This window comes from Oratosquilla oratoria, chromosome 12, assembly GCF_046742065.1.
Source record: "Oratosquilla oratoria isolate Oo_2021 chromosome 12, ASM4674206v1, whole genome shotgun sequence".
NCBI lineage: Eukaryota > Metazoa > Arthropoda > Malacostraca > Stomatopoda > Squillidae > Oratosquilla > Oratosquilla oratoria.
Window position 1 is genome coordinate 19761084 of NC_134788.1, and position 12500 is coordinate 19773583.

A 12500-nucleotide genomic window follows, 5' to 3' on the forward strand; every position below is an offset into this window, starting at 1 on the left:
GTCACGAAAATAATGACGTCAATGGAGCCTGGTGCATTGTGGGATTAATGTCGTCTTTCCCAATGTGAAACTAAAAACTATTTTGTCTCTTTTCTTTTTGTCAACGATGCATTAGCACAGTTATATGAATAAGCAGTTGTTATACATAAATTATATTTCTACCAACAGCATATTTCCATCAAAATGTAATTTTTTTTCCAAACTCACCCTTTCTGGCGCATTTCATTTACTGCAAAGTATCTACATTAAATACAATTTCTTCATTTCATTCCTTCTTCCTTAAAGAACCTAATATTGCAAATTAATTGACAAAAGTAATTATAAAGATACCAAGTATCAAGATGATACAATGTTAACCATTAAAATTCGCAAACACAATAACAAATGTACCTCCAACCTCTATTTGAATAACGACAATATGACTTTCCTTGCAGACATCTAGACGTTTCTAAGGGCATTTCAACAGCATATGACGGAAAGATAATTTGTTGTTTGGAGATTTGAAAAATTAATTATTACAAAGGATTACAAAGGCGGAGCATACCGACAGGAGACCTTTTGATCCATATCTAGGTCGGATGCGAAAAAAAATCATATTAATAATAAAACAATAAATAAAAACTATAATAATGTAAATAACAAATAAAATACATAAATAAATGCATAGGTATAGTTAAATAATAAACAAACAGGTAAATAGTGAATAATACTTCTTTGTCGCGGCTAGTGCCGCTTAAATTGTTTTTATCGGCTTAAGAAATCTGCACAGCGAAGCTATAGCGGTAATCCCCTACCACACTCCTGGCCAAATGGCCACTTCCGGAAGGGAGTGTGTGGTTGGACATTCCGCATAAATCATCGGAAATTTAAAATTCCCGGCTCTGTGCAGGTGGCGCAAGCGTCTACAACCCCACCTCCCCCTCCCTATCCCCTCCCTTCTTACTCGGCTGCACGGATTGAGCCGTCACTTCAATGAGAAATGAAGGCTTCGCCTGTGGGAGGAGGGAGGGACCCTAAATCTGTGCAGGTTTCTTAAGCCGATAAAAACAATTTAAGCGGCACTAGCCGCGACAAAGAAGTATTATCGGCTGAGAAGAAACCTGCACAGCGAAGCTAAGCATGAGACGAGGATAGGTGGGAGGAGAAGGTGAAGCCCAAATTGTAGTCGAGGACAGGGCTCAAGCCGTTATTACGTGTGTCTCGTATGGGAGACTATTCATCTTATCATTCAGTAGAGGGGAGACAAAAAGCATCAAGTACTTATATCGATATCAATATCAATATATATATATATTCATTTGTTTATTTTTTATAAAAATAATATTGTACAATTTACATAGTGCATAAATTCTATGTAGAATATTGTATCTTGCTCAGCGGTTCCTGGGCCTTCCCCTACCACTCGGTCGCCCTTTGCCCCCCTTCTTTTGCGAAGAGAGGGGTGGAGCCGTTCCCATGGCGACACATGGGACAGGGGTGATCGAGTGGTAGAGATACCGTGTCTTGAAGGAAGTTGCTGATGCCCAGCCCCCGAGGTCCTGCACCCGTTCCACAGAGTGGGTGCGGAGAAATGCCAGCGATGCCGCGAGGCCTCTGATGTTGTGGGCGTGGGGGGGGGCATGGCCCGGGTCGGCCTTCTCTATAACGCGGCAAAGTAGACGCGCCAGGGACCTCGGGGTTAGGGGGTTCCGAGATTTCGAATTGTAGAAGAGATGATCCTCGGACACCCCTTCCGTGCGTTCCACGTAGTCTTTAAACGCACGGACCGGGCACAGCGGGTGTGGGTTTCCTTCCTCCAGGAAGGATGGTATTCTGATAGGGCCAATCATGTCGTCCGCCTGCTCATTCTTGGCTAGGAATGAAGGTGATGGAGCGAGAGTTAGGGCAGAGCAGTCCTCCTCCAGGTTGGAGAAGGACTGGTGGCGGGTGATCGCCGCCAGCTGTGACGCCCTATAACCCGTAGCCAGGGCGAGCAGAAAGACGGCACGTTGAAGGAAGTGTTCCCCCTCCATGATGGTCCCTTCGAACGTCAGGTACTGCAGAACACGATGCAAGGACCAGGCTAGGACCGGCTGACGTCTCGGCTCTCTCGAGGCGCGGATCCCCTTCATTAGAAGGTTTCGCTCCCTTTGTGGCACTCTGATGTTCATGCCGAAGCAGAGTGGATCAGCGAGGGCTGCGGAGTGAGCCGAGATCGTCGCCGGTGCCCTGTTGGTGGTGTCAGCTAGCCAAGACAGGAAGTCCAGAACTGTGCTAGCGGAGATGGTCACTATCGCGTGTCTCCGAAGGTTGGGAGGGTTGTTGGATCTGGATGACGGTCGGGACCGTAGCGAAGACGCGGTCTGTCGCTTCCTGGTCGAACAGACCACGGGAAAGGGGAGCTGCTCTGACCACGCCCCGGCGAGCTATCTCCGGGGCCGACCGCGTTGCAGACTGACGAGCTGCCAAACGAGCCGCGGTGAAGGCCCTCGCTGCTGGGGGTAGGGCTGATGACGCCATGTTGGCTGTACCCTCTGCCACGGTAGAGAGTGCCGCCAGGGTGTGTCTGCATACAGAAAACACGCGAATCAAATTAGTAGGGCGAGAAGGATCCCGATCCCCGGAGGGTGTAATAAAGTCACATCGCTCAATTGTAGAACGTATAACATATGCGAGGCCGAGGTCGTTTCCGAACGACCTCGTCCTCGGGCGCTAGTCAAGAGGCTCCGTCCTGGGTGAAGACGCTACCTGAGCGTCTCTCGCCAGGACAGGTCTGGACCCTCTGTATAGATTGAAATATCCCACTCACCTCAATTCTTCCCGCGGGAAGTCCTCAAAGCTCGTGGCGAGCGTCGTCAGCCAGTTCCTCATCATCGCGATTGCCGTGACGGTCGAGATGGTAGAGGCAAGGTCTTGTCTGGTCGAGGCCTCCGTCGTCAGCAACTTAGCCTCCGGTTCACTAAGTTGATGGGGGAGGGCGGGGTCCCTGCCCGAGTGCCATAAGCAATCGCGCAGGCCCTCCGGCGCGAAGGGTGGTGGCAGGACGACGGGGAATGATGAAGGGATATGCCGTCGAGGAGGAACCGTCTTGGGTTGGTCTTGGGCCCGCTCGAAGAGAGCAGGGATGTCTAAGGCCTTCTCCCCTTTCTCCTGCGGGAACCAGGCGTTTGGGGAGAGTGCTACCGCCGGCGAGTCCCCCGACCTGTCGACAAACATATGCCCATCAGGGTTTAAACGAGGGTTCTCCAGGAGAGCACCTAATGCGTCCAGAGTGTTAGAGGTGGAAATCCTGGAGGGCGTGGAGGCCGGGGCGGAGAGGGGTCGAATCTTATATAGAACCTTAGCCCCCTCCTCGTCGTTGGCCCACTTTAGGATAACGTCATCTCTCCTCCTCCAGCCCTCCGGTAGCGAGTAGTCGGGAGACCAGGCCACTAGCTTGTGGCCTTCTCCAAACGAGTACTCCCAGGACCGGGGAAGGTCACACCATGAGAAGGGGCGGAACTCAAAAGAGTCCGTCATGGTAGGAGGATAAGGTAAAGAAGAACTGTAGTGGTCCTCCACCCCGTCCAACCCGACGGACGTCTGATTGGGGGATTCCTCCTGAGAGGGGCCTTCTAGTCCTATACCTGTCGCCGGCACGGAGGGGCGGAGGGAAGGACCAGGAGGGAGAGTGGGAGGGGGGGCTAGAGCCGTAGGTTCAATAGGAGGTTGCTCTGGAGAGGGGTGCGTTATGATTTGCGCGGCCTGAAAGGCCGGATAATGTGATAGGGCCGATTCAAGGACGGAGCCTATCAGGGACGGAAGGAGGGCAGCCACTTGGGCAGCCAGAGTTCCCTCTCCCCTCGTTTCGTCCTCCGGCTCCCTGCCCTTGTGGGATTTACGGCGAGGAAAAGGAGAGCGAGGAAGGGAGGGTGAGTTGGGGGGAGAGGCTGTGGAGGGTGGGGACAAGCTGAGCGTCCTGGACCTCGGTGAGGCAGACCTCTTTTTCGAGCGAGATTTCCTGCCGGGTTCACGCGAGTGAACTAGGGAGGAAGACGAGTTCGTGGGGGTGCTTGACAAAGCAAGCCGTAAGGGTTTTAAGGACCCTTGATGGTCGGATGTATGGGGCTGCCGAGAGGCCTGAGGACGCTCGGGGACACCATACTCCGCAACATCAGACTCGTCCCCTTGTACTCCGAGAGGCCCAGGTTGTGCACCAACGGAAGTCTCGGAGACATAGGGAGACGGATGGCGAGGGCGAACGAGGCCCAATTCCACGCCTAACGCCGGATCCGCCCACACTAGGGTGGGGGGGGGGTCGTCAGCGGATTTCAATTTCCGAGCTCTGCGCCATGCCTCCCGAAGGAGTTCGAGGGCAGCTAGCTTGGAACGGGTTTTGGGAGGAGCAGCACGAATCTCCTCAACCCGCGCTTTGCACACAACGCCAGCTTGTGAGAAACAAGGGGTATGGCGGGAGCAGAGGTCGTGGTGGCCGTCTGACGAGATCCTGGCTGTGCAGCCGGATTCCACACACAAGCGTTTGGTCTGAAAATAGAATAATGGTAATCATAGACGGGGTGTCCCAAAGGTGTCTGGACACAACACCGAAGGGGAAAAACTGCAGGAGAACAGGTAGAGCTCCCTACGAGAACACGAGCACGAGCAGAAACCAGACTTACCTGCATGAAAAGAAGGTGGGTTGTTGAGTGACCGACTCGTCTGGTTCCGCGATGCTAAGTGACGGCTCAATCCGTGCAGCCGAGTAAGAAGGGAGGGGATAGGGAGGGGGAGGTGGGGTTGTAGACGCTTGCGCCACCTGCACAGAGCCGGGAATTTTAAATTTCCGATGATTTATGCGGAATGTCCAACCACACACTCCCTTCCGGAAGTGGCCATTTGGCCAGGAGTGTGGTAGGGGATTACCGCTATAGCTTCGCTGTGCAGGTTTCTTCTCAGCCGATAATAATAAATTGACATATAACTAATAATAAATGAAAATCTGACAGACAAATGATAACAAAACAAAAACAAATAACATAAAACAAATTATAATCATTACAGCATCTTAAGTATTTATCTAAATGATTCTTAAAGCTTCGAACTGAACTACATTGCACTACCTGTGCAGGAAGTTTATTACATTCATTAACTACACGGTTGGCAGTTCTTTCTACCCACTTCCAAATTGAATCTATTTCCGGACAGTTTAAGACCATTGTTTCTTGTCTGATTCTCATTCAATGTGATTTTTTTTTCGTTTTTGATGTCAGTTCCCTTTAAAATCTTAAAGACCTGTATGAAGTCACCTCTGAGTCTACGCTTTTTTAGGGAAAACAGATTCATATGTTTTAGTCGATTTTCGTATGATTTATTTTTGATATTTGGAATGAGTTTTGTGGCTCGCCGTTGTACTTTTTCCAGTCTTTCAATGTCTTTAATGAGATTCGGTGACCATACGGAAACAGCATATTCCAAATGTGGACGAACTAACGATTTATATAGCTTGTTAATGAGTGATGGACTTTTGAAATCAAAAGATCGCGCAATCACTCCCAGAATCTTATTTGCTTTCTCAGAGGCTGAAATACACTGCTTGGATGATTTGAGGTCGTTACTGATAATTACGCCCATATCTTTTTCACTATCCACTTTTGTTAACGAATTTCCAAATAACTTGTAATCGTACTTACTGTTATTTTTACCGATGTGCGTTACCTTGCATTTACTTGTGTTAAATTTCATTAGCCACTTTTCAGACCATTGGTGTAATTGATCTAAATCTTCTTGAATATCTAATTGGTTTAAGTGATCATTTGTCATTCCGCACAGTTTTGTATCATCAGCAAATTTGGAAACAGTAGATTTTAGTCCATGGTCTATACCATTTATATATACTATGAATAGAAGTGGCCCAAGAACGGAACCCTGAGGAACTCCACTTGCAACATTTTTCCATCCAGAAGTTTTTCCATTTAAAGCAACTCTCTGTTTTCGACCATTCAACCAATTACTAGTCCAACTAATAGGCTACCACTTATTCCGTGCAAAGCTAATTTAGTAAGTAGTCTTTCGTGTGGGACGGTATCAAAAGCTTTTGCAAAGTCTAGATATATTAAATCTATATTGTTTCTTTTGTCATAATTCGAGATAACTGTGTTGTAGAATTCGAGTAAGTTAGTCACGCAAGAACGTTTCCGTCTGAAACCATGCTGGCTATCATTTATCAAACGGTTACTTTCTAAATGATGTTCGATAGCATCTATGATGATAGTTTCCATTATTTTTCCTACGATTGAAGTCAAACTTATAGGCCTATAGTTATCTGGCTTCTTTTTGTCACCTTTTTTGAATATGGGAGTAACGTTAGCTAGCTTCCATTCTCATGAGACATCTCCGGATATGATGGATTTCTTGAAAATAATTTCTAATGGAACAACAATCTCATTTTTCATTTCCTTTAAAATTCTTGGATGCCAACCGTCAGGTCCTGGTGTTTTATTAACTTTGAGTTTATATATACACCTTTTAATTTTTTCTTTTGTTATATTTACCGTAGTGAGTAAGTTTACCCTAGACTCTTCACAGGTTTCAGTTTGAAGTTCACTTTGAGGTGTTTCGTTTACGAATACCGAGCTAAAATAATTGTTTAAGATATTACACATTCCTTCATTTGAATATTCAAATGAAGGAATGTCTCGCGGTAGTTTAAACATTTCACGTAATATACTAAAATGGGCATAATTGACCCATGACAGTGGGCTATTTTAATAAACAAAATATAAAAACCTAATCTATTATGAAGAACAAAAGATTAAGCATGACTTTTTGCCTATCTAGCATAATTTTTTGTCGTTGTCTAACATATTCCCGTGTGACGTCATGTCGCGTAGTCGTGAAAACCTTTTCAAATGATATACTGCAATGGACATAATTCACGCATGACAGTGGGTTGTTTTAATGAAAATATATATATATATAAAAACGTAATATATTATAATGAATAAAAGATTATAAATTATTCTTACCGGGTCTATCATAATTTTTAGTTGTCTAATATATTCCAGTATGTCGTCATCTCGTGAAAACATTTCACATAATATACTTAAAACGGGCATAATTCGCCAATGACATTGGACTATTTCAATGAAAAGATATTGTAAAAAAATTATTTATTATGAAGAATAAAAGACTAAGCATGATTTTTGCCAGTCTAGAATAATTTTTAGCTGTTACCTAACATATTCCCGTGTGACGTCAAGTCGCGGGGTCGTGAAAATATTCACATAGTATACTAAAATGAGCATAATTCACCCATGACATTGGCCTATTCTAATGAAAGTATATTATAAAGACCCAATTTATTATGAAGAATAGAATTTTAAGCAAGATTTTTGCCAGTCTACCATAATTTCTAGCTGATGTCTAACATATTCCCGTGTGACGTCACGCCTTTCAGTCGTGAAAACATTTTACATAATATACCAAAATGGGCATAATTCACCCATGACATTGGGCCATTTTAATGAAAAAATATAAAAACCTAATCTATTATGAAGAATAAATGAATAATCATGATTTTGGCCAGTCTAGCATAGTTTTTCGTTGTTATCTAACATATTCCCGTATGACGTCATGTCGCGCGGTCGTGGAAACATTACACATAATTCACCCATGATATTGAGCTATTTTAATGAAATATATTATAAAAACCTAATATATTATGAAGAATGACATTTGCCTGTCTAGCATATTTTTTAGTTTTGTTTGAAATATTCCCGTGTGACGTCATGTCGCGCGGTCGTGAAAACATTTTACTTAATATACTAAAATGGGCATAATTCACCCAATACATTGGGCAGTTCTAATAAGAAAATATTATGGAAACCCAATTTTCTATGAAGAATAAGAGATTAAGCATGATTTTTGCCAGTCTAGGATAATTTCTAATTGTTGTCTAATATATTTCCGTGTGACGTCGTGTCGAGCAGTAGTGAAAACATTTCACATAATTGTACTAAATAATTCACCCATGACATTGGGCTACTTTAATGAGAAAATACTATATAGTTCTAAGTTTAGTTTAAACTAATTTGTCATTTTCAATGGATCGTCACTAAAGAATTTTAACTATTCTTGATGAGTGCTACGAAAAGAAATTCTTCATCCTAAATAAAGGTTATTAGAGTAGTTATTTCATTATCAAAGGTAAAAGTATGCTAAATCAAGGATGAAAATAGAACCTAGTTATATATTTCAAATTAGAATATTTTTATTCTTCGATGAATTGTGTATATCGATGAATTGTTGTCGGTGAATTCGCCGGATCCCAAAATATATATAATCATTTTCATTATTTTATATTTCTTATCGTTAAGGGAATTTTCGTTACAATTAGTTTGATCTTTTAATAATTATCGTCAAACTTACGTAGCATCTAGGTGCAGGTTTGCAAATCTAATACGGCCGACTGGCTGCTGACCTCCAGGAGGGTTACTATCAATCACACTGGGCTATTTTCCCTCCGACATCCTCCTACCTCCAACCTCCAACATTGGAATAGAACTAGAATGATATGACTTGGCTTACTACAGAAACCCAGACATCCCTAAGAACAATTCAACAGTGTGTCTAACATCCATATCTAGGTTTACACAATCTCTTAGTTCATCCTTCACTTTTGCTAGATGTAACGGAAATATTATTTGAATATTTGAACATTTGAATTTTGTAACCGAAGTCGTTTTTGACTCGAACGAACTCTCAACGGTCGTCGACGCCCTGTGCGATAAGAGCATAAGAACGAAGGAGATTGCAGGAGACCATGTGGCCTACACTAGGCAGTTCCATGTCCATTACCACCTGTCATCCCCGTCCATAAAGTTGTCTAACCGTTTCTTAAAACAACTTCATCTAAATTTGTCCAGTTTAGATCCATTACTGCGAGTCCTGACCTGTTGTCTAAATATGATGACCTTACCTGTGTCGAATCCATGACAGTCCCATAAGGTCATAATCCCATTGGTTAAAATCCCATGCCAATTAACCTAGGCCTATATTCATTAATGAATCTACCAAATGAAATTATACTTTAACATATAGTGCTTATTAATACTATCAACATCCTGGAATATTATGTGTGCGATTATGAACAATGAGATAATATTGACTATGGCATTTTGATTCGTGGGATTTTGATATATGGTTACAAAATTTAATCTTTTAAATCTCCAAACAACAAAATATCTTTCCGTCATATACTGTTGAATATGTCCTTAGAGACGTCTAGATGTCTGCAACGGAGGTCATATTGTCGTTATTCAAATGGAGGAGGTTGGTTTGGAGGTACGAGTACATTTGCTATTGTGTTTGCGAATTTTGATGATTAACATTATATCATCTTGATACTTGGTATCTTTATGATTACTTTTATCAATTAACTAATTTGCAATATTGGGTTCTTTAGGGAAGAAGGAATCAAATTAAGACCTTGTATCTAATGTGGATACTTTGGAGTAAATGAAATGCGCCAAAAAGGTAGAGTATGGAAAAGAAATATTTACATTTTGGTGGAAATATGTTGTCAGAAATATAATCTATGTGTAACAACTGCTTAATCTTACAACTGTGCTCATGCATGGATGACAAAAACACTAATTTCTATATTCTCACATTGGGAAAGACGTCATTAATCCCACAATGCACCGCGCTCCATTGCCGTCATTATTTTCATGACGTCGATAGAAAACGCTATTTTTGTATATATACATTTTAAGTTTCCTGATTATCTCCATAGAGTTTTTGGTCCTCAAAATACAGAAATATGTTTTCATCGCCTAAAGTCAAGGAAAAAGTTGCCTACGCGCGATGACCATAACACAAGGACCGAAAAATCTTCCCGCACTCTGATGCCGACGTTATGACGTCACGTCGCATCAAAATCCATCATATTTTCTATATTTTTAAAACATCTTTCTCTCCACGTGTTTAGAAAATTTCTCAGAATGTTTCGTTCAACACAATTGTCAAAATTCATCGTCTTTTAACGTTTCTCTCTACGTGTATTTAAAGATTTTCTCAGAATGTTTCGCTCATTTTAATAAGAACACAATTGTCAAAATTCATCGTCTTTTCTATATTCTTAAAGCATTTTTCTCTACACGGCTTTCTCAGAATGTTTCGTTCGGTGTTACGCAAGGCCACGTGCTGACCTGAAAATTTCCCCCCTTGACATCTGGATTTCCCTTTGACGTCGTCTTAAACTAGGCAAAAACACCGTCGATTTCCATCTTCACACTAGGCAAAAACACAGTCGGTTTCAATCTTCACATTTGGCCAAAATACCGTCGATTTACATCTTCACACAAGGCACATATGCCGTCGATTTCCTCCTTCACACAGGGCAAAAATGCCGTCAATTTCTATCTACACAAGTAGGCAAAAATACCGTCGATTTCCATCTTTACACTAGGCAAAACTGCCGTCGATTTCCATCTTCACACTAAGCAAAAATGCCGTCGATTTCTCCTTTACAGAGGGCATCAATGCGGTCGATTTTCATCTTCATACAAGGCAAAAATACCGTAAAATTCCTCCTTCACACTAGGCAAAAATAACGTCGATTTTCTCCACACAGGGCAAAACTGACGTCGATTTTCATCTTTACACTAAGCAAAAATACCATCGATTTTCTCCTTCATAAAGGACAAAAAACCGTCGATTTTCATCTTCACACAAGGCAAAAATACCGTCGATTTCCTCCCTCACACTAGACAAAAATACCGTCGATTTCCATGTTCACACTAGGCAAAAATACCGTCGATTTCCATCTTCACACTAAGCAAAAATACCGTCGATTTTCTCCTTCACACAGGACAAAAATGCCGTCGATTTCCATCTTCACATTCGACAAAAAATACCGTCGATTTCCTCCATCACACTAGGCAAAACTGACGTCGATTTCCATCTTCACACTAAGCAGAAATGCCGTCGATTTCCATCTTCACACTAAGCAAAAATACCGTCGATTTTCATCTTCACATTAGCTAAAAATATTTGGTTTGACCGTGTGAATGCATTTTCGACCGCGTTTGACAAACCGCTTGCCAGACCTGGTTTAACCGTGTGAATGCATTTTCGACCGCGTTTGACGAACCGCTTGCCAGACCTGGTTTGACCGTGTGAATGCATTTTCGACTGCGTTTGACGAACCGCTTGCCAGACCTGATTTGACCGTGTGAATGCATTTTCGACCGCGTTTGACGAACCGCTTGCCAGACCTGGTTTGACCGTGTGAATGCATTTTCGACCGCGTTTGACGAACCACTTGCCAGACCTGGTTTGACCATGTGAATGCATTTTCGACCGCGTTTGACGGACCGCTTGCCAGACCTGGTTTGACCGTGTGAATGCATTTCGACCGCGTTTGACGAACCGCTTGCCAGACCTGGTTTGACCGTGTGAATGCATTTTCGACCGCGTTTGACGAACCGCTTGCCAGACCTGGTTTGACCGTGTGAATGCATTTTCGACCGCGTTTGACGAACCGCTTGCCAGACCTGGTATGACCGTGTGAATGCACTTTCGACCGCGTTTGACGGACCGCTTGCCAGACCTGGTTTGACCGTGTGAATGCATTTTCGACCGCGTTTGACGAACCGCTTGCCAGACCTGGTTTGACCGTGTGAATGCATTTTAGACCGCGTTTGACGAACCGCTTGCCAGACCTGGTTTGACCGTGTGAATGCATTTTCGACCGCGTTTGACGAACCGTTGCCAGACCTGGTATGACCGTGTGAATGCACTTTCGACCGCGTTTGACGAACCGCTTGCCAGACCTGGTTTGACCGTGTGAATGCATTTTCGACCGCGTTTGACAAACCGCTTGCCAGACCTGCTTTGACCGTGTGAATGCATTTTCGACCGCGTTTGACGAACCGCTTGCCAAACCTGGTTTGACCGTGGGAATGCATTTTAGACCACGTTTGAAGAACCGCTTGCCAGACCTGGTTTGACCGTGTGAATGCATTTTCGACCGCGTTTGACGAACCGCTTGCCAGACCTGGTTTGACCGTGTGAATGCATTTTCGACCGCGTTTGACGAACCGCTTGCCAGACCTGGTTTGACCGTGTGAATGCATTTTCGACCGCGTTTGACGAACCGCTTGCCAGACCTGGTTTGACCGTGTGAATGCATTTTCGACCGCGTTTGACGAACCGCTTGCCAGACCTGGTTTGACCGTGTGAATGCATTTTCGACCGCGTTTGACGAACAGCATGCCAGACCTGGTTTGACAGTGTGAATGTATTTTCGACCGCGTTTGACGAACCACTTGCCAGACCTGGTTTGACCGTGTGAATACATTTTCAACCGCGTTTGACGAACCGCGTTTGACGAACCGCTCCTCCTCCTCCTCTCCTTCCTCCTACTCCTCCTCCTCTTCCTCATCTTCCTCCTCCTCCTCCTCTTCTTCCTCCTCCTCCTCCTCTTCTTCCTCCTCCTCTTCCTCCTCTTCCTCCTCCTCCTCTTCTTCCTCCTCCTCCTC

General features: G+C 43.9%; 2 protein-coding genes across 2 annotated transcripts in view; both read right to left on the reverse strand.

The window, feature by feature from the left end:
* LOC143031050 (BTB/POZ domain-containing protein 6-B-like) overlaps positions 1 to 12500 on the reverse strand; it is a 554488-nt gene that overhangs the window by 368506 nt on the left and 173482 nt on the right. The gene's annotated exons all lie outside the window — the stretch shown is intronic.
* LOC143030255 (uncharacterized) overlaps positions 805 to 12500 on the reverse strand; it is a 27304-nt gene continuing 15608 nt past the window's right edge. The window contains exons 2-3 of the mRNA XM_076193414.1: positions 2789 to 4259; positions 805 to 2545 (exon numbers count right to left, since the gene is read on the reverse strand). Of these exons, the coding sequence (XP_076049529.1) occupies positions 2254 to 2545; positions 2789 to 4259 (1763 nt within the window). The 3' untranslated portion in view covers positions 805 to 2253. The remainder of the gene's footprint in view (positions 2546 to 2788; positions 4260 to 12500) is intronic.